The 18,503-nt window shown below is 63.1% G+C and overlaps 5 protein-coding genes across 7 annotated transcripts; 4 read left to right on the forward strand and 1 right to left on the reverse strand.

The window, feature by feature from the left end:
* Nucleotides 1–70: 70 nt before the first annotated feature.
* Nucleotides 71–3,456, forward strand: CHLRE_03g158600v5 (uncharacterized protein). Its single transcript, XM_001697457.2, has 8 exons — nt 71–824; nt 1,113–1,169; nt 1,417–1,485; nt 1,695–1,790; nt 2,028–2,135; nt 2,381–2,458; nt 2,570–2,677; nt 3,021–3,456. Exons 1-8 carry the CDS (start codon nt 396–398, stop codon nt 3,189–3,191), a joined length of 1,116 nt encoding a protein of 371 aa, XP_001697509.2. The 5' UTR covers nt 71–395; the 3' UTR covers nt 3,192–3,456.
* Nucleotides 3,457–3,510: 54 nt separating this feature from the next.
* Nucleotides 3,511–6,519, forward strand: CHLRE_03g158650v5 (uncharacterized protein). The gene is made up of 3 exons (XM_043060651.1): nt 3,511–3,966; nt 4,103–5,809; nt 6,006–6,519. The coding sequence occupies exons 1-3, from the start codon at nt 3,607–3,609 to the stop codon at nt 6,363–6,365; spliced, it is 2,427 nt and encodes an 808-aa protein (XP_042925780.1). The 5' UTR covers nt 3,511–3,606; the 3' UTR covers nt 6,366–6,519.
* Nucleotides 6,520–6,970: 451 nt separating this feature from the next.
* CHLRE_03g158700v5 (uncharacterized protein) lies at nt 6,971–9,832 on the forward strand. Its single transcript, XM_043060652.1, has 3 exons — nt 6,971–8,710; nt 8,900–9,049; nt 9,230–9,832. Exons 1-3 carry the CDS (start codon nt 7,106–7,108, stop codon nt 9,374–9,376), a joined length of 1,902 nt encoding a protein of 633 aa, XP_042925781.1. The 5' UTR covers nt 6,971–7,105; the 3' UTR covers nt 9,377–9,832.
* Nucleotides 9,833–9,836: 4 nt separating this feature from the next.
* CHLRE_03g158750v5 (uncharacterized protein) lies at nt 9,837–15,319 on the reverse strand. The gene is made up of 12 exons (XM_043060653.1): nt 14,907–15,319; nt 14,422–14,682; nt 14,014–14,163; nt 13,678–13,758; nt 13,287–13,355; nt 13,088–13,138; nt 12,860–12,961; nt 12,109–12,249; nt 11,758–11,914; nt 11,500–11,585; nt 11,216–11,307; nt 9,837–10,859 (listed from the first exon to the last, which is right to left on the reverse strand). The coding sequence occupies exons 1-12, from the start codon at nt 15,282–15,284 to the stop codon at nt 10,715–10,717; spliced, it is 1,713 nt and encodes a 570-aa protein (XP_042925782.1). The 5' UTR covers nt 15,285–15,319; the 3' UTR covers nt 9,837–10,714.
* A 111-nt stretch (nt 15,320–15,430) lies between these two features.
* CHLRE_03g158800v5 (uncharacterized protein) lies at nt 15,431–18,502 on the forward strand. 3 transcript variants are annotated; one of them, XM_001697456.2, is made up of 9 exons: nt 15,431–15,744; nt 15,880–15,969; nt 16,115–16,133; nt 16,305–16,373; nt 16,575–16,684; nt 16,907–17,105; nt 17,392–17,471; nt 17,695–17,814; nt 18,071–18,502. In XM_001697456.2, exons 1-9 carry the CDS (start codon nt 15,649–15,651, stop codon nt 18,152–18,154), a joined length of 867 nt encoding a protein of 288 aa, XP_001697508.1. In that variant the 5' UTR covers nt 15,431–15,648; the 3' UTR covers nt 18,155–18,502. The 3 variants fall into 3 exon arrangements, with proteins under 3 accessions (XP_001697508.1, XP_042925784.1, XP_042925783.1); XM_043060654.1 differs by having other exon boundaries at nt 16,115–16,129; nt 16,283–16,373; XM_043060655.1 differs by lacking the exon at nt 16,115–16,133 and having other exon boundaries at nt 16,283–16,373.
* Nucleotide 18,503: the final 1 nt, after the last annotated feature.

The following is an 18,503-nucleotide window of genomic DNA, read 5'->3' on the forward strand; positions in this document are numbered from 1 at the left end:
AAAGCCGACGACAGCGCGGTTAAAGCGCGGCAAACATTCACCAACAATTGTTATGGTACACCGGATTATAGCCCTTGACATACCTTAAAAACGCGAATGTGCAACAATTGCTTCCAAGGTCTGCAGTGCCTGGACGATCAGCAGCAGCTCCAAAAGTTCATCGACGGATTCACTGCGCGTCCCAGGCCTCGCCCAATCGCTCGCGGTGTTGGAAGCATCGCCCCGTTTCAGCCCCCGCCGACCAGCCTGACGCCCACGCTGCCGCTTGAGGACTCAGTAGAAAAGGAGCTGAAGCCGGCTGAGCAGCAGGTTTAAAAGTAGCCGCATCAAAGCGGCGTGCGCGACGGTCGCGGGACCATCATCAGCTCTCACGGTTCGCCCCCTGCACCACAAAAATGCTGGCGTCATCGCTAGCTCGTATCGTGCCAGGCTTGGCGCGTGTTGGACTCAGCTCGGCGGGCTCGGCGTCGCTTCGGGGGCAAGCGGGCGAGGCGCTGGCTTGTGCCTTCACCTGCAGCGGCCGGGGCCACGCACCCAGCTTCGCGGGCGCCTGGTTCAGCTCCCTCCCCCACCCGCAGCAGCAGCAGCAGTCCGGGAAGGAAGCTAAGGAAGGGCAGGCTCAGCCACCCGACGTCAGCTCCGCTGGCGCGGCAGCGACTGGCGCGGCTGGGGGCGCCAGTGCCGGGGAGGAGCCGACGCCGGCGCGGCCGGCCGGCCCCGCCAGCCGTCGTGACAAGTCCGCGGCCGCTGATACCGTGTACGCCAGCAGCAAGGATGACAACATGGGCGTGCAGCGCAACTGGTTCAATGCGCTGTTCTCACAGGTGGGTGGGTTGGTGGGTTGGGGCCGTGGCAGAGTGCGGGCGACCAGGCGGTCGGGCATGTAGCTGCGTATACGGGCGGCGGCTGACGGTTGTCCTGAGCCGCGCTGCGGCTCCTTCGGATGTTCATGGCTGACCACCACGCTGGCATTGAGTACGGGAGCTTGGGTGCGCGTACATGGCTTGGTCAGCTTGGATCGGGCGGACGTTCAATAGGCATATTATGAAGTTGGCTGCCACATCCCTGACCTGGACACATCCCGCTGTCGCTGTGCCTGCGCCCCCTCGCAGCTCAACGTAGTCCACCGCACCGGCATGGTGCCGCACATGAAGGGCCGCCAGCAGGAGGTGGGGCGCCGCGTGCACGTGTGTTAGGAGAGCACGAGGGGGATGGGTCAACACGGTGCATTAGGGAGGCACATGGCAAGGGGATTGACGCTGTACGCACCCATGTGTGTGCAAGCATGGCGGTGTGATGCGAGGCGAAGCCGCGAGCATGGTCATGCATTCTTGCCTTCACCGCAGTCCGACGCAGCAGCTGACCCAAGGCGCACTTTGTCTGCTGTACTTTTCGTCACAACATAACGCAACGCAGGTCTTCGTGGCTGTGGAGCGGGAGTTTGAGGTGCTGTGGGAGAAGTACATCAAAGATAAGAACCTGCAGGTGTGTTGAGGCAGTGCTGTCGGGTGCCGCTGCAGTCGGAGCCGCAACACAAATACCGTATCGATGCAGAGACTGCCATTGCAACAGCCGCGCCCACGACAGAAATACGGTCGCTGCGCGCAACAGCGCACTCGTCGCACCCGTTCCCATGTACACACACAGCCACACGTACGCGCCTACGCGCGGCTCCGCCTGTGATGCTCCTGTAGGGCACCGCGCACCGCGGCATGCTTTTGTGCTGCCTGGCCATCGCCACCCACAAGGTGCTGCGCTACGAGAGCGGCGACGACGAGCTGGTCAAGGAGGTGAGTGAGGGGGGCGGCGCTGGGCGAGACGTGCTCATGTGCGCCCGTTGCTCCTTCAAGCTGTTACTGGTAACAGGCTCTGCACTGCGGGTTTGTGTCTGATGGCGTGTTACTGTGTGTCGTGTCGCGCACTGCCCCGTCGCGCGACTCTCGCAACCCCACTCCACCCGCCACATCAACATCGCCGTCTTCTGACGGTGCTATGACATGCATGCCTGGCACGTGTCTGGCCCGCAGGTGGTGAAGACCAACCTGGGCGGCGTGGCTGTGAGCGTCATGACGCGTCTCCACAACGCCCGCCTGTGGCTGCTGCTCAAGCTGCTGGCAGAGGACCCCTACAAGCAGGTGCGTGCACATGGGGGGGCGGGAGTGGACCCCCACAAGGGCGCAGCACCGCAGCTGAGCACGGTAACACGTGCTGCAGCCTTTCCCGAGAGCACTCGGGCAACCTGATCATCTCCTCGACATCTTGCAGCGTACCGTACGTGCGTTGCGGATCGGCTGTTTCCCTTTACCCTGCTTGAAGCCCTTTCCTCCTGTACTCCAGTCAGCCTACCCCACGCCGCTCGCCCCGCACCGCTGCCCCGCAGGCCATCCGCTTCTTGCCCACGCTGCAGGGAGACCTGGGCGCCCTAGTGGCGAGCGAGGTGAACACCGGCGAGCAGGAGGTGAGTGGAGGAGAAGAGGACGGGGGCGGAGGAGGCGGCGGACGTATCGGGGGTTAACGGGTGCCGCCGAGTTCCAGCAACCCATGACTCTCTCGCTGCTCGTGTGCGCAGTCCACGTGGACCACCCGCGCCTGCTCCTTCCACGACGTGCTGGCGGCGGAGGGCGCCACGGAGCTGCTGCCCGAGTTCTGCTGCCAGTACAGCATGCAGTGGCTGGAGGTGAGGGGGAGGAGGTGTTGATGTCTAAAGGAAAAGCGCCCACCCCACACGTCTGGGGTGCGTTACTTCCTCTGCAGTTCTCGGGGTATATGAGTGCTGATCGCTCCTCAACGGGGGGTACATGAGGGGGCGGAGGTATATGAGGGGGCGGAGGGGGGGAGGGGAGGAGAGGGGAGGGGAGGGGAGGAGAGGGGAGGGGAGGAGACGAGAGGAGAGGGAGGAATGGCGCAAGTAGCTCATGTGGTAAGGATAACCCGAGGAATACTATGGCGTTCTGCGTTTGTCGGGACCGATCGAACCCGCCTGATTCTTTGCTTCCCACCACCTTACCCGCGACATGCAGGCCTTTTCGCAGTACGGCGTGCGTGTGGGGTTGGAGCAGAGCCTGGGCTTTGGCGACGAGTGCTGCCAGGTGCGCATCAGCCGCCCCTTCAACGCCACCACCCCGCCCCCGACTCCGGAGCAGCAGCAGCAGCAGCAGTCGCCGTCTGGAGCGCACACGGGAAAGCAGTAGGACTGATGACGAGGGGCGGATGAAGCTGTGGCGGTGTGGGCAAGTATCGAGGGAACCATGGGCTTCGAGCGCAGGTTCGAGTCAAGCAGGAGTGGTGTCTTACGGTAGGGTGCATGGTGGGTAGCAGAGAGCGTGCTACTAGGCGCAGGATGCCTGAGTGAGGGTCTGAGCGACGTGGGGAAGGGACTGCCATCATGCACGTGCGGCCGTGAGCGAGCGCCATCGCGGTTGTATTTTTGCATGGAGCGGTAAACTTGAATGACATTCCAGGATCGTATAAGCGTATGCATTGCTTTCCAGAAGCAGTAACACGGTTAAGGCCGTGCGCAGAGTCAGTTTGCTAACCTACAAGCAGTCGCGATACCCTTTCTTAGCTCAAACTGGTACCGTACACAAACTACAGTCAGGATAAGTTATGGATGCACAGGCGGGCCCGCTGGGAGAACACGGTGGCCGAAACATCTTGCTTCCAGACATATGGAGGCATATCGCCAGCTTCTCCACGCATAATGACATCGTGCTCACAATCAAGCCCATTTGCCGGACCCTGCGGGACTTGTTCGCTGACCAGTCTGGCGTGCGTGCCTTTGAGGCCGTGCCCGCCGATGCCTTCATCCTCAAGTGGTCCGACGACGGCGCCCACTCCCGTGCGGCCGTTGCCGAGCTCACCCTTAAAGAGCGCCGCGCCCTGCTTGCGGCCACAGCCCGAAGTGGCGTGGAGGCCAACCTGCAGCTGCTCTGGCGCGTCTGGGCGGACCACTTTCCTCTCCGCCAGGTGCGCGAAACTCCACTGCGACACAAGCATCTGCAGCCCCGTTGTGATAAGCCACTACAGCACCAGTACTCCAGTACTCCAATAGGATCGATCCCACCACTGCCACACCTGTATAACGCTCACTGTCTGCCTCCAGGATGTTTACGAAGCCGCCGCCTCCATGGGGAACGTGGAGCTCTTCGCCAGCCTCCTGGATCAGGACCTGAACATGACGGTGCAAGACATGGGCTTTTCGGTGCTGGAGGCGGCGGCCGGCTGCAAGAACCACAGCCGCGCGATGGCCATGTGTCGCTTCCTGGAGGAACAGGGAGCAACCATGCTTGCCCAGCGCACACCAGGCATCGCCGCGGCTGCTGGAAACGCCGTGCTCGCGGAATGGCTGCTGGAACGCGTTGCGCCGGACGCGGCCGCAGCAGTGGCGGCGGAGATTGCGGCGGCGGACGGCCCGCGGCCGCACGGTCTTGCGCGGCAGCAGCAGGCGGCGGTGATTGAGGACATGCTTTCGCATGCCGCCAGCGGGCTGGAGCTGCATGAGCTTCAGGCCTTCTCGTGCAAGCACGGCGGTATCGGCAACCTTGGCAGTGCCATAGCCGGGAGCATCGGGAGCAGCAACAACGGCAGTAGCAGCAGCAGCGCCTGGCGGCGCTACGTGCTCTTCCACATGATCTGCAGGGCTTCGGTCAGTTCCGGCGCTACCTGGCGGGACAAGGTGCTGTGGCTGCACAAGCAATGGGTGGCCGAGTGTGAGGCGGCGGCGCTCGCGGCAGAGGCGCGGGAGCGGCGGCGCGCGGCGGCGGTCACCGTAGAGCAGCAACTGGCCCTGGTCGCGGCGGGCGTGAGGGGCGTCTTCGCAACTGAGCTGGGTGCGGACGTGGCGTTGGGGCCGGTGTGTCTGGGCCTGCCCGACTGGAAGGCACGGGTGGAGCTGATGTGTGGCCAGCTGGGCTGCCCCTGGGATGCCTGGCAGGCTCTCATGGCGGCCATGGAGTGCGGTAACGCCTCCGCGGTGCGGGAGGTGCTGGCGCCCGCGGGTGGTGCAGATCCGGCTCACAGGGATGAACCCGGTAGTGACGGCAGCGGCGTTGGAGAGGTCAGCGGCGGCAGCACTAGAGCAATGCCTCGTGAAGCGGGAGGAGGTGCTGCTGGTGGCAGCACTAGCCGCGGGGGAGGCGCAGGTGGCGGTGACGCCCAAGGTGGTGTAGCAGGCGATGGCAGCAGCGCTGGGCCTCAGCTGCGGCTGCGGCTGGCGCAGCCGCCTGATGTGCGGGAGCTGTACAAGATGGCTCTGCACGCCGCCAGCCGCCCCGCGGATGAGCCCGGCGCCGACCGGCTGGGTGTGCTGCAGGCGCTGCATGAGCGCGGACTGCTGCCGCCGCGGCACCCCGACTCCAGGCCCCCGCCGGGCGTGGCAGTCCCTGCCGGTGCCGAGGCCGCAACCTACGGCAGCGAGCCGGGCTCTGTTTCCGACAGCCTCTCAGATGAGGACGAGGATGAGAGGGCACACCGTGCATCACGCCGCGCGGCGCGCCTCGCGCCGCGCCCGGTCGACGGCTTCGCCTCCCTGCTGGGACATGTTGTGAGCTGCGGCAGCCTGGCCGCGGTGCGCTGGTGTGTGGAATCCGTCCTGGGCGGCGCGGGCAGTCCTGAGGCGGTGGCGCAGCTGGGGTTTGGCACGTTGGACCGTGCCGCCATGGTGGGGTCACTACCGATCATGCGCTACCTGGTGGACGACTGCGGCTGCCCCACGGACCGGCTGAGCCCGCTGGCCTTCACGCACGCCTGCCTGTCCGGCAGCGAGGCCCTGATGGAGTACCTGGTGCTGAGCAAGAGCTGCCGCATGGTGGTGGGTGGGCGAGGCAGCAGGGGAGATGCAGGGCGGGATTTAGGGGGAAGGTGCAGGGGAGATGTAAGGACTGGGGCGGATGCAGTGCCACCCGAAACGGCCCCTGTAAGGCCGTGTGCCAGATTGCCGCTTGCCCGCTCGGAGGCTACCTCGCCTCACCTCTGACTTGCCCCCGCCTTCGCACCATGCACCGCAGGCTCAGGAGCCCGACGAGCCCTGGCTCACGGTGGCTGCGCAGGGCGACGTGTCCACACTCGCCTGTTTAGAGCGACTGGGCTGCCCATGGCGCCCCAGCCCTAGCCTGGCCAAGCAAGTGCTACAGCGGGCCGAGGGCGGCCGCGTGCGGTGCGAGGCGGCGCTGCGCTGGCTGCACCGTGTCAAGCGCTGCGCCATTAACACACGGGCGCTTAGGGACGTGGCGGCCGAGTTCGTTCATGAGTCGTCGGGGTCTCTGGACCGAGAGCTGGTAATGTGGGGCATCCAGGAGCGGGGGGCTAGAGGCGCCGAGGATGAGGAGGAGGAGGAGGAGGACCTTGAGGAGTTTGATGGATGGTGAGGCAGGGGCAAGGTTATACCTGACGTATGTGGACCCTATGCCAGCTTTTGCGACTCGGTGGGCTTTATGCGGCTTCAATACGGTACTGTTGCTCGAGCCCGGGGTGTTAGAAACTACATGGGCAGGGGCTGGCCCTTTGTAATGTTGTTCTCGAAGAAAGCGTAAGGGGTGAAGTGGTGACAGGCGTATTAACACCAGAGGCGGAGTGCCAAGTGTGAAACACGAAGGTGGCCCCTGCGGAGTCCCACCTGCCACCACAGAACCCTGGCACCTTGTGTGTTGGAAGTTCCGACCAACGCTGAAACCCAGTCTGCAGCGGCCAACAAACACTTGCTTAAATATTATGAATGCCGGCAACCAACGGGTAGTCTGACTGGCGAACGTGCACGTTACCTGTCCGAAGATCAAGCGGACCTGCGCATCCAACCGCCGCTGGTGGCGCACACGCATTCCTAGCGTCACACGCATAATGACTGCACTACTAAAACACTACAACCGACCATCACGGGAAAGAGATAAGAGTGAAGTATTTTGTCAGCATGGCATGCTCACGCAATGCCCTTTGCGTCACTTATAGACAGGATGGCACAGTGTCTCTTGCCGTTAATTATGATACAGCCGCGACTGATGTGGACCCTGGCCCACAAACGCTGGGCCTGCTGCCAACGCCTCTGCTCCTGCACATTGCCAGCCTCGTGTCGCCCAACGAAGTCGCAACATGTCTACGACTTGTTTGCAGTATGACGGCGTCAGTGCTGAGCTTGCCGCAGCACAAGCAGGTCCGGCTGGCGCAGGCCTTGCTGCCGCACGCGCTAGTCGACCGCTGGGGACGGGACCCCTGCGCTATGAAGGGCCTGCGCCGCGACCAGCGCACGCAGCTGCTCTGTTGCGCGGCTCGCATTGGAAGCATCAAAGCCGTAGCGGCTCTGTCGGCGGTGGATGGTCGGCCGCTGCAGTACCCGGTACTTGCAAGCGCGCCGCTCACGGCGGCAGCGGGTGCGCGGCAGCTGGCCATGTGCCGGTGGCTGCGCGAGCAGGGCAGTGAGCCGGACGAGCGGCCTGTGCTGGCCGCGGCAGCGGCCGGCGACGTGGACGTTTTGAGCTGGACCATGGAGGAGGCATTTAGCTGCGGACGCCTGGACGTCGCCTGGACCACGCCACGCGCGCGGCGGGCTGCGGCGCGTGCCGGGCACCAGGCGGCGCTGCAGTGGCTGGCCGGCCCGAAGTGCTGTGGCAGCAGCAGCGGTGCCTCCCTCGATAACGTCCTGCTCTCAAGTGAAGGCACCGACCTGGCAGCCGCAGCATGCGAGGGCGGCCATAAGGCGATGATGGGCTGGCTGCTCGGCGAGCTGGCCAGGGTGCGGGGCAGCCGGGAGGCGCGGGCTGGCGGCGGTGTGATGCCGTACGTGCCGGAGCTGCAAGTGGTGGTGGCTGCGTTCAAGGGCTGCAGCCTGAGCACCTGCCAGAGGCTACTTGCAGAGCACCTTGGTGCCGCCGCTTCAGGACCCGGCGTGCAGCAACCACCGCCGCAGCCGCAGCCGCAGCAGCAGCCTGGTGGCGGCGCCGACGATGCCGGCAACGCGGCGGTGGCGGCAGCGCTGCCGCGCGTGTTTGACGACGCGGCGGGCCTGGAGCTGCTGTACGCCGCGTTGGCCAGCACAAGCACCCATCCCGTCGACAGCTACCTTGCCAAGACGGAGTGGCTGCTGGCGGCGCACCCGCAGCTGGCTGCCCTGGACTTCACGGGCGTTGCCGTTGGGGAGGACGTGCTGGATGCCGCAGAGGACGCGTCGGGGCGGCTGGCGTGGATGCACGCGCGCGGTCTGGGCAAGCTGGACGCCTCGGGGCGCTTCCTGCCGGCCACCGTGGCTCTGGTGCGCGAGTGCGCGCGCCGGCGCCACCTGGTGGCCTTCCTGCGGCTGCTGGTGGGCTCGATGGGGCCCGAGGGCGTGGCACGCGTTCGGCAGGAGACTGCGGAGGACCCGCCCGTGGCCACCTGCGCTGAGGCGGTGCAGCTAATGCAGGAGGCGGGGCTGCTGCCGCAGACCCCCACGCAGTGGCAGCTGCGGGCCGCGGCGAGTGCTGGCGATGTCGCGTTCCTTGCGTGGCTGCTCGATCGCAAGCCACAGACGACGCGACGCGGCCGCAGTGACCGCGGTGGTCCCACGGCTATGGTGCTGGCAGCGGCGGCGGGCTGCGGCGGCGGGGCTTCGGCGGCGATTGAGGCAGTGGCGTGGCTCCGGAGCAGGGGCTGCCCGTGGGACGGCACGGCGTTATGTGCTGCGGTGGAGGTGGGCGAGGCAGATCGCATTGAGTGGATGGCCGCACAGGGCTGCCCAGTCGAGGTAGGTGCGCTGGGGTGCGCGCAGTATGGTGCGCATGTGAAGGGAAGTGCCTTCGTAAGTTATGCTACACTACCGTGCGTGTGCCTTCCATGCATACACACCCATACCTCTTGCACAAGAAGGCATAAACTTAACAGTTAACACGTGTGTGTATGTCGTGTCTCACACCATGGCCTTGCTTGATAATAGGCTCCAGCCGACACCACCGAGCCGTTCCTTGTGGCGTCTCTGGCCGCGGATGTAGCAATGATCCGGGCGCTACATGCCGCAGGCGCTGTCATGCGCTTGAGCACCTTCATCACAATCGTGCAGCACCGGCTGCCAATAGACGTGCTCAAGGTGGGGGCCCTTAGCTGCTGCTAGCGCCAGCGGCGAGGGGCAGGGCTGCGCCGTACGCCGGTGACATATCGACATAGCATATGCATGGCCCGTCATGCTTTGTCCTTATTTGCGCTCTGCAGCAAGAAAGCAAACCCAAGGACACCCGGGTTCTACTGGCCCTCTGTCGTTCATGTGCAGGCGCTACTGGACTTCGGGGGCGTCAGCATAGACTGGGGCCAGGCGCGGGAAGCCGCACTGGCCGCGAGTGAGCCTCAGGTGGCTGAGTGGCTGGCGGAGCAGCAGCGCGCCCGGGCAGATGCAGTCGTGGCACTGCAGGCAGGGTAAGGGGAAGCACCGGTGGCGTGCACGACCGGCCGGCGGCCACCACGCGCATGAGGAGTGGCGGCATGATGCAGCCGTCATTCTCACACAGCGGTTGCCAGTACGTGACGAGGAAAGTATGCCCAGTGTGTATGTGCGTAGATGACGGGAAAGGTATGCCCCGTGCGTACCGCATTGCAGACACGTGAGGGTCCATAACCAGGTGGGTGGTGCCCGTGGGCAGTGGCGGCATGCAGAGTGCAAGTGGCGAGCTGCGGGTGTTCACCTTGGAGCGCGAGGCACCGAATGGCGTGTTGCGGAGACTGGCGGGAAGGCCCCTTGGCGGTGTTGGATGGTGCTTAGCATGTATTTACTGGTGCGGGTAGATGTATGTGTGCTTGGGCGTCCAGTCAGCCGGCCTACCCGGCCACATCCACGGTGTGTTGTTGCTGCAGCTGTTGTACATTCGCGGAAAGGAACACGGGAACCAACTCGGTTGCAGGCGCCAATGCGCTCCGATACCCTCCCCGGTACCACCTGCGCCTTGCGCAATGCCTCAATCAGCCAATCCTTTACCCCAGCGGGAGCTCCACCTCCTACCTCCCCTGCTTCGTATATGCTCCTTGCAACCTCCCGCAGCCCCTCGCCGGCTGAACCTCTGAACCCCGGTCCTTCACAGAGGTTAATCTTGCCTCCAAAGCGAGTGCCGATAAGAGGATTCCTCTTGGCTTCAATGCTCGCTACCCTTGATGCCCCGCCCCACGCGCCTGTGTGTCCAGCAGTTAACCCCTTCAAGGAGTCCAGTCCGACAACTCGTTGCACACCCGTCTGAGCCACATGCCTGTCTAACTCGTCATGGGGACGGCCCCAGCACACAAAACACACAGCAACTGTTTCGCAACCTACCCGCGACCCGTTCTCTGGTGCGCCATACAACCGACGACAATGGCAAGTCGGATCCATTCGAAGGGAAAGGGGCATCGCAAAACGCAAAAATCACAACAGATACACACCGCCCTCCTGCAGGCACGCGCAACCCTGTTTCCGTCCTTCCATTTTGCCCGGGTTTCCAGCCTCACGCATCAAATCCGCGACAGCGTTCGCGCCCCCACTTGCGAATCCCACCCAGCACGCCACGTCATCGATTCGCTAGGCCTATTTGCATCCGACTGCTGCTACTGTCGCTTTCGCAAACACGCAGCTGCTGCCTCCAGCGCCACATGTTGCACAGCCGCCAACCGCCCGCTGCGACGTCCTGGTCAAATGCTCTCGTCCTAATGTCTTCTCTGTTAAGAACCGCGGCGGCGCCAGCCGCGCGCGGCCTGCGCGTTGCGCTGATTGCACTGCACCGGCGCCACTCCCCTAGTCGTCCCAAGCCGCGTCAGCTACGCCTGTCCCGGCGGTGGCGGGTGCGGCGGTGGCCATGTGCGCGTACTTGTCGTCCACCTTGACGGCGCTGCCACCCGCCGTCTGCACCATGCCCTGGCTCGACATCTTGAGCTGAGACCTGCAGCAGCAAGGCATGCACAGAGCAGATTGTCGGCATCGGAGGAGTGCCAGCATATTCGCGCTTTTGTCGGCATGTGGGTACGTACGTGGCATGGCGGCAGGACCGCGACAAGCAGCGCAGCGGCACGGCTGCCGCACTGCCATCCCGCGCTGCCAATGCCCTTTGGACGCTGCCGTTTTGGTTAGCCGTCAGTCGATTCCGACAGATGCATCCCATCCCTTGCTTGGCCACCAGGGCACCATGCATGCGTACTGCCCCCCATGCCCTTGTCATGCACATGCAAGACTCTCCCTGCAATGCCCGCAGACGTCACTGTCCTTCATGCCCCCCGCCCGGCTGCTCTCCGCGCTCACTTGAACTCGCGGGCCAGCTGGCGCTCCTCCTTGCGCGCCTCCTTGCCCGTGGCGAAAGCAAAGCCGTTGCCCTTCTCCAGCTCCGACAGCGCCTGTGGACGGAGAGGTGGTCATACAGATAGTGAGAAGGTTGCACGGGTTGAAGGGAAGCGGTTGCCATCAAAACAAAGACAGGCACTGGTGGTGGGGTCTGCATAGCCAATGAAGGACATCCGCGTCCTCGTTGGCTATTTGTTCGCAACAGCTGGCCCCGGCCTCCATCTCCACGCGGCCGTCGCGCCCACCTGCTTGATCTGCGCCACCAGGTAGGAGTCGCGGTCGTTCCACAGCGAGGTGGCGCGGCCCTTGGTGCCGGCGCGGCCGGTACGACCTGTCGGGATGCAGCGCAATGGACACGTGTCGTAAACACGCTGAGGGCTTGACATTCACGTCCAGTCGTACACCCACAAGCCAATGCCCATTCGGCCCGGCGTCTGACCCCAGGTCTCTATCCCTCGCCAACAAACCTCTGCGACCTAGGACCCCAGACAATCGACACGCACCGATGCGGTGCACGTAGTCCTCAAAGGTCTTGGGCAGGTCCATGTTGATGACGTGGCCAATGCCCTTGATGTCCAGGCCGCGGGAGGCCACGTCGGTGGCCACCAGCACCTTGATGTCGCCCTTGGCGAAGTCGCGCAGCGCGGCCTCACGCTCATTCTGTGGGTGCGGTGAGGGAACCGAGGGTCTTCGTCAAGCGTTGACTGTTTGGTTCTTACATGTTGGCTGGCGCAATGCGGTGAGTCTGCCCGTGGCAACAGCACCCGCCGGCTGCGCACGATCCTGCCAAAAAGGCCTGCTGCGCCATGCCCTTGAACCCCACGCGCGGGCCCCACACGCCTTGATGCCCCCACCTGGTTGAGACCGCCGTGCAGGGCGTTGGCATTGATGCCGTCCTCGCGCAGCGCCGCCGCCACCTCATCGCAGCGCGTCTTCCGCTCCACGAAAACAATGGTCAGCGGCATGGGCGGCCCGCCTGCAGCCTCGGCCGCAACCTGCGCCACACAGCCGGCAGCAGCAGGACGTGCAAATTGCCCATACCCGTCAGCAGCTCGGCGTTGGCTTCCAGACCACTGGTGCTGCGTTATGAAACGATGTCAAGCCGTGCGTCGCTGCGTGGCTGGGCGCGCCTACCAAAGCTGCTGCTCCTCCGAGCACCATCTGTATCCCGGCGCCGCGCAACAGCCTGCCAGCGTGCGCCCCCTGATCCCGACCGGTCGCTGCTGTGACGGAGTTCTGAGGGCTTGGCCTCTGCTCCACTTTCGAGGCAAGATCGGTATCAGCACCTCTCCCGTGCTCACGGCCGCCTCCTGCTGCTGATTTCCCCTTATCGCTACCGTTCCGTTGCGCCCAGCTGTTGCTGCCATTGCGTCCGGTGATGCGCCTATTGTACCATTCGTTCACGTACGGTACTCCACACAACTCTACTGGTTCAACACCGCCCCATAAGCACCCAAATTTGGCCTAAGAAGCCAGTAACCCCGCCGATCGTACAACTCCCCATTCCGGCTTTTGTGCCAGTAACCCGACCCTGCACCGTAGCCTGCCCCACCCGCTCTTCCGCCCCCTGCCTCTCCTCATGCCTGCGGCCGTCCACCCCCTCACCTCCGCCGAGATGAGCGCCACCAGGATGTCCAGCTTCTGCGGCTCCGGCGCGTGCTCCAGCCGCTGAGACACGTTGGCGGTGGGCGTCGACACGGCGCCGATCTGCAACACAGGGTCGGCACCACAACCCGAGCATAGCCTTTAACCCGTGCTGCAAAGCGTGCTCCAAACCGTGACGTTGACGGGTTGTTGCTTTGCTAAACCTGTCGCGACTTGTGGCCAGCTCACCTTGACAGTCACGGGCTTGTTGAGGTACGCCCGCGCCAGCTCCTCAATCTCCTGTAGGTCATGTGAGCAAGGCGCGGCCGCGATTAGGGCATTGTGAGTGGGAGCCGCGCTGCACCCGCCTCCACGTGTCGTTGCATCTCCCCATCAGGGCCCCCCCGTTGCTCGACAATTTTCGGCACGCAGCAGACAAGCCACGTACCTTGGGCATGGTGGCACTGAACAGCAGCGTCTGGTGCTTGGGCGGCAGGTTGTTCATCACCTCCTTAATCTGTGAGGCAGCGGAGTTGCAGGAATTGCAGCACGTGCATCGCACGATCGCCCTTGCTTGGTTGCGCGGTACCCCCGCCGCCTGCCCTTTCTAGCAACATGGTATCTGGTCCCTGACCGCCGGCTGCCCTCTAATCCCACCAATTACAGAAGCCAGCCCAACTCAGGTCTTGCGCTACCGCGTCACGCAGCAAGTGCCGTCGCCCTTTCACGGGCACACACACACCCACACACCCACACACCCACACACACACCACAACACACGCATAACCACACCCACACACCCACACACACACTTTCACAGCCACACTCAAGACGCGCACCTGCGGCTCGAAACCCATGTCCAGCATGCGGTCCGCCTCGTCCAGCACCACATACGAGATGCGGCCCAGGTTGGTGTTGCCCTGCAACGTATGAATTTGGACCGCTTGTCAGATGTGGATTTGTCCATTCACAGACTAGCACAGCCTAAATGCACCGTGCTTGATAAGCACGTATTCCGCCCATTGCAGCCGCGCCGTCTTAACCCATCCCATTACACCCGGCGCCCACACAACCACCACGCGAAACCCCTAGCCCTACCCAACCCTGCCCCTGGGCCACGCCAACCCGCACTGTGAGCTTGCAAAGCCTCCCGGTCCTTCCTGCCATCTGCTCACCTGCTGCAGGTGGTCGATGAAGCGGCCAGGCGTGGCCACCACCACCTCCACGCCGTTGCGCAGGTCGTGGCGCTGCTCGTGCATGGGCACTCCGCCCACCACGATGCTGGTACGCACCGAGCGCCCGCTGCTGCGGCTGAACGCCTTCACCTGTGTGAGCGCATCAGGCGAGCGGCAGACGCGCCAAGGGTGCGGGTTAGGGGTGCGCATACACACCTGCGTTGTGTGGCACTGCAACGCCCGCTTCCTCTCCCCCGATAGTGACGCAAGTCCCCCCTTCCACAAGACCACCCCGTGGCTGCAAGGCCCCCGCCCCGATACTCCTCCCAGCCCAGCATTCGCTGGAGCTGGCATTAGTCCTGCCAGTAGCCCCGGCACCTGTGACGCTGCGGCTACAGCCACGCTCACCTCGCGCTCGATTTGCTGCGCCAGCTCACGAGTGGGCGCCAGGACCAGCGCCATGGGCCCATCCCCAGCCCGCAGCGGCTGCTGGTTCAGGCAATGCTGGATCATGGGAATTGAGAACGAGGCGGTCTTGCCGCTACCCGTCTCAGCACAGCCCAGGATGTCGCGCCCCGACAGAGCGATCGGGAGACCCTGCGCCTGAATTGGCGTGGGCGTCTCGTACTTGTGGTGCTGAATATCCGCCACGATGTTTGGGTGCAGGTTCTGGGGGACATCATGCAGAACAGCAGTAGAATTTAGGCCCAACACTTCTCATGCCGCCGCCGACAAACCAGCGCCATAGCCCCCTAAACCTCTGTAGAATGCTGTCAGATCACTTCTGTAATCCATACGTAGGACCAGCAACAGCCCAGGCATGGGCAGGACACCGCAAGCTACGAGCTCGCGAAGAAGCCCGCACTACACTCGGCCTCTGATTGATGCCTCACCATTTCGGCAAACGACTCAATAGGAGACGCTGCCTTATCATCCTCCGTGCCCTCCACCGTGACCTTAAGCCGCTGCCGGATTTCCGCGATGGTATCGTCGCTCAGCGACAGCACGCGGCTGGTTGGCTGCCAGGTGTTGAACACCGGCTCAATCGGAGCCCGGTTGAAGCTCTGAGTCGAGCCCGTGCGGGGCAGCCCGGAGCCCTGGCGCCCATACCCGCCATCTCCACGCCTATCGTAGCTGTCTAGACGGTTGCCATGGCTAGGGGTGCGAGGAAATCCAGACGAGCCTCCTTCGGGGGCGCGGCTAGAAGAGGAGGGCTCAGGCGCAGCAGACTCGCTCTGCTTGCCACGCAAGTGGGGAGGCACGTAGGGCATGAGGGGTGAGTGTTGTATGAGGTAGAATACGTATGAGTTGGCTTGAACAAAATACAGGCAGGGGATACGAAAAACTTGGCAAAGTTCTCCCCACCCCGCGATGGTGCTGCATTCAGTGGTCCCAAACCCTGAGTGGGCTCACCGTAGTCATCCCCCAACACTTGAAACATTACATATATTGTATATCGCGTTAGTGGCATTTGGAACAGCCTTACCCACGGTTCGCCCACGATCATCGCAACCGCGGTTCCTTTCCCTCCTGCTATTTATGCTTCTTCCCAGCACCCGCTGTCACCTCGCCCAAGTCAAAGGCTTCCGGAAGTCTGCACGCGCAGTTCTGAGCTCGCGCAGAGTTATTGCAGCCATGGCCACTCCGGAGGTGTCTGAGGTCGCCGTCAATAAGCAGTTCGGTGGATTCAACCGCCGCTACAAGCACAAGAGCAGCAGCCTAGGATGCGAGGTGCGCTGTAGCAGGGCGAGGGGGAGGCCGAGCTGGCCCGTTGGCACGGCACGGCCAGGTCCGTGTCAACCGCAACCGTGTCATCAGCCACACAAACCCCTTTCGTGTGCGTGCCCCACCTTCATCCTGCTATAGATGACCTTCACCATCTACTACCCGCCGGCAGCAGCCGGCGGCAAGGTGCCTGTGCTCTACTTCCTATCGGGCCTGACCTGCAATGACGAGGTAGCGAAGCTGCCGATTGACTAGAAGGCCTCTGTGCAACAGACCTAGACCCAGCTATGGGATGCCTGCACTATGTTGCCCAACGGTATCATGCCGTCTGCCGCATTGACCCGAATCCCGCCCCTACATCGCTGCATGCACGCAGAACTTCATCACCAAGGCCGGTACGTGCGTGCACAGCTTGTATCATGCCTCATCAACTGTAGGCGCCGGATGACAGGACCGCTGCGATGGCCCAAACGCATGCCCCACGCGCTCTGCTAGAAAGCCTATGGCTTTCTAGCAGAGCCATAGGCGATGGTACCGATCACAGATCTGGCATATGTGCATGACAGGTGCCCAGCGCCAGGCAGCTGCTCGTGGCGTGGCCCTCATTGCACCTGACACTTCGCCGCGTGGCCTGGGTGAGCAAATCATCAAGGCGGCCCATGTTAGTTCCTTCAGTTTGGGGTAGGGAACTACCGTGCATCACCGTGCAGTAAAAGAAACGGGAATTCCAAGGGTAAAGTAAGCGGGCCTTGCAAACCACCGCTTGACTGCATACACCTCCTGTCTCGCCATCCGTGTCAACCGCCGCCTCGCCCGCCGCCTCGCCTCAAACACAGGCGTGGAGGGTGAGTCGGAGTCGTGGGACTTTGGCGTGGGCGCGGGGTTCTACGTCAACGCCACGCAGCCCAAGTGGAAGAACTGGCGCATGTACGAGTACGTGACCGAGGTGCGTGCGTGCGTGCGTGCCTGTGTGGGCACATGGCCGCGAGGCAATGGGTGCTGTTGTGTGAGGAGGGAGCTGCGCGTGTCGGTTCGGGCGCCGGTGTGCACTGGTGTCCATTAGCATTAGCTGGGGGAGTTTCCGAACAGGCATCGTGCGGGACTTCTCCTGTCCATTGTTTACCTCCCCTGCCTAAGGAGCCTGCCCTTGCGGTTTCCCATAACTCAGGAGCTACCGGCGCTGCTGCGCGCCGCGCCGCTGGGCTCCAGCCTGGATCTGGACCGTGCCTCCGTGTTCGGCCACTCCATGGGCGGCCACGGCGCCCTTGTGGTGGGGCTGCGCAACCCCACCCGCTTCCGCACCATCTCCGCCTTCTCGCCCATCTCGAACCCCATCAACGCGCCCTGGGGCGTCAAGGCATTCACGGGTGCGTGCCTGTGCCGTGTGCCCTCAGCGGGATGCGGCGAGCGGGGTATGGGATGGATGGCTTGCCAGGGGTCTGACGGTGGGCAACTGGAAGGATAGGTTACACGTTGGGCATTCACACTAGACTTTGAGCTTTTGTTGGCGTCGATGGTACATGCGTCCCGCGTTAGACCTGGAGGTTCCGCCTAAAACCATCGGCCGACAGATTTCATGCCCTTCCCCCCAAACCCCGTCCTCGACCTAACAATGCACATCTGCCGCTGCGCACCCCTCCCTGTGCTCCACAGGCTACCTGGGTGAGGACAAGGCGGCGTGGAAGGAGTACGACGCCTCGGAGCTGCTGAGGGGCTTCAATGGCGACGTCAAGGTGCGGAGAGACTCAGGGCACACCCGGCCATAGGCTTGCCAGCTACAACGCCGCTCTGTGCGTGTAACCGCTACACTGCCAGACACCCCAAGACAAGCTGCTCAAGTGCCAAGACTCTTGGCATGCTTGCCCCCTGCCTGATTCCTTGCCAAGTGGGACCTATCTGTGGGGCGGAGGCATGTAATTTCCCCCCTGTTACCCTTGCCTGACGCCCTGACCGCAGCCCGCCATCCTGGTGGACACGGGCAGCGCCGACAAGTTCCTGACTGAGCAGCTCAAGCCCGACAGCCTGGAGGCCGCGGCCAAGGAGAGCGGCTACGGCAATGTCACCGTGCGGATGCAGGTGGGACCGGGGGTCGGATGATTACTGAGGGGGCGCAGTCGCGCAACTCGGTTGGTCACTTGGTTGCCTTTGCCCAGCAGGGTTCGTCTTAAAAGCATTCTCAACAACAGGGGCGCATAGCCGGCGGCTTGTCGCCTGCTTATGTGATGCAGTGGGTTGCGGTTGCACGCCGTTCCTTGCCGGGCTCAGGCCACGTAACTGCGCATGCATGCTCATACACGCTGCCGCCGCCGCCATCCCCGTGTGCTGGCTACAGGACGGCTACGACCACTCTTACTTCTTCATCTCTTCCTTCATCGACGACCACATCAATTTCCACGCGGATGCACTGACCAAGTAGCTTGGTTCTTTAGTTAAGGCTGTGGTGCACAGGCGTTGAAACTTAAATGCGGGCAAGCAGGTGTGACGTTACACGCTGAGCGGCAGGATGCGAATGTGCTGATTAGACGTTACAGTTGTGGTGGTGTGGGCCAGGAAGGCACTTAGCTGGCATACGGTAGATTGATGTCAAGAGGCACGTAAGAGAGCGAGAGTGTGTTAAAGAGCACAAGGAAGACAAAGCGCAAAGGCAGAGTGTGTGAATGGCATTGTGGCACAGACAGTTGCCCGCAGCACCTTTTGATGCAAACATTGTATCATACTGTTATACCAGCACAATGTGGACACTAATGCCGAACCATACTACAGAA

This window comes from Chlamydomonas reinhardtii, chromosome 3, assembly GCF_000002595.2.
Source record: "Chlamydomonas reinhardtii strain CC-503 cw92 mt+ chromosome 3, whole genome shotgun sequence".
Lineage (NCBI taxonomy): Eukaryota > Viridiplantae > Chlorophyta > Chlorophyceae > Chlamydomonadales > Chlamydomonadaceae > Chlamydomonas > Chlamydomonas reinhardtii.

Excerpts from the sequence above, each read along its gene's own strand:
- CHLRE_03g158650v5 (XM_043060651.1), top strand. The coding sequence starts at position 3,607 with ATGGATGCACAGGCGGGCCCGCTGGGAGAACACGGTGGCCGAAACATC. Across the intron at positions 3,967-4,102 it reads ACCACTTTCCTCTCCGCCAG|GATGTTTACGAAGCCGCCGC; the intron begins GTGCGCGAAACT and ends GTCTGCCTCCAG. Across the intron at positions 5,810-6,005 it reads GCAAGAGCTGCCGCATGGTG|GCTCAGGAGCCCGACGAGCC; the intron begins GTGGGTGGGCGA and ends CATGCACCGCAG.
- CHLRE_03g158750v5 (XM_043060653.1), bottom strand. The coding sequence starts at position 15,284 with ATGCCCTACGTGCCTCCCCACTTGCGTGGCAAGCAGAGCGAGTCTGCT. Across the intron at positions 12,250-12,859 it reads TGGCGCTCATCTCGGCGGAG|GTTGCGGCCGAGGCTGCAGG; the intron begins GTGAGGGGGTGG and ends TGTGTGGCGCAG. Across the intron at positions 11,308-11,499 it reads TGGTGGCGCAGATCAAGCAG|GCGCTGTCGGAGCTGGAGAA; the intron begins GTGGGCGCGACG and ends CTCCGTCCACAG.
- CHLRE_03g158700v5 (XM_043060652.1), top strand. The coding sequence starts at position 7,106 with ATGACGGCGTCAGTGCTGAGCTTGCCGCAGCACAAGCAGGTCCGGCTG. Across the intron at positions 8,711-8,899 it reads CACAGGGCTGCCCAGTCGAG|GCTCCAGCCGACACCACCGA; the intron begins GTAGGTGCGCTG and ends GCTTGATAATAG. Across the intron at positions 9,050-9,229 it reads TGCCAATAGACGTGCTCAAG|GCGCTACTGGACTTCGGGGG; the intron begins GTGGGGGCCCTT and ends GTTCATGTGCAG.
- CHLRE_03g158600v5 (XM_001697457.2), top strand. The coding sequence starts at position 396 with ATGCTGGCGTCATCGCTAGCTCGTATCGTGCCAGGCTTGGCGCGTGTT. Across the intron at positions 1,170-1,416 it reads TGAAGGGCCGCCAGCAGGAG|GTCTTCGTGGCTGTGGAGCG; the intron begins GTGGGGCGCCGC and ends AACGCAACGCAG. Across the intron at positions 2,678-3,020 it reads ACAGCATGCAGTGGCTGGAG|GCCTTTTCGCAGTACGGCGT; the intron begins GTGAGGGGGAGG and ends CGCGACATGCAG.
- CHLRE_03g158800v5 (XM_043060654.1), top strand. The coding sequence starts at position 15,649 with ATGGCCACTCCGGAGGTGTCTGAGGTCGCCGTCAATAAGCAGTTCGGT. Across the intron at positions 15,745-15,879 it reads GCAGCAGCCTAGGATGCGAG|ATGACCTTCACCATCTACTA; the intron begins GTGCGCTGTAGC and ends ATCCTGCTATAG. Across the intron at positions 17,472-17,694 it reads GCTTCAATGGCGACGTCAAG|CCCGCCATCCTGGTGGACAC; the intron begins GTGCGGAGAGAC and ends CCCTGACCGCAG.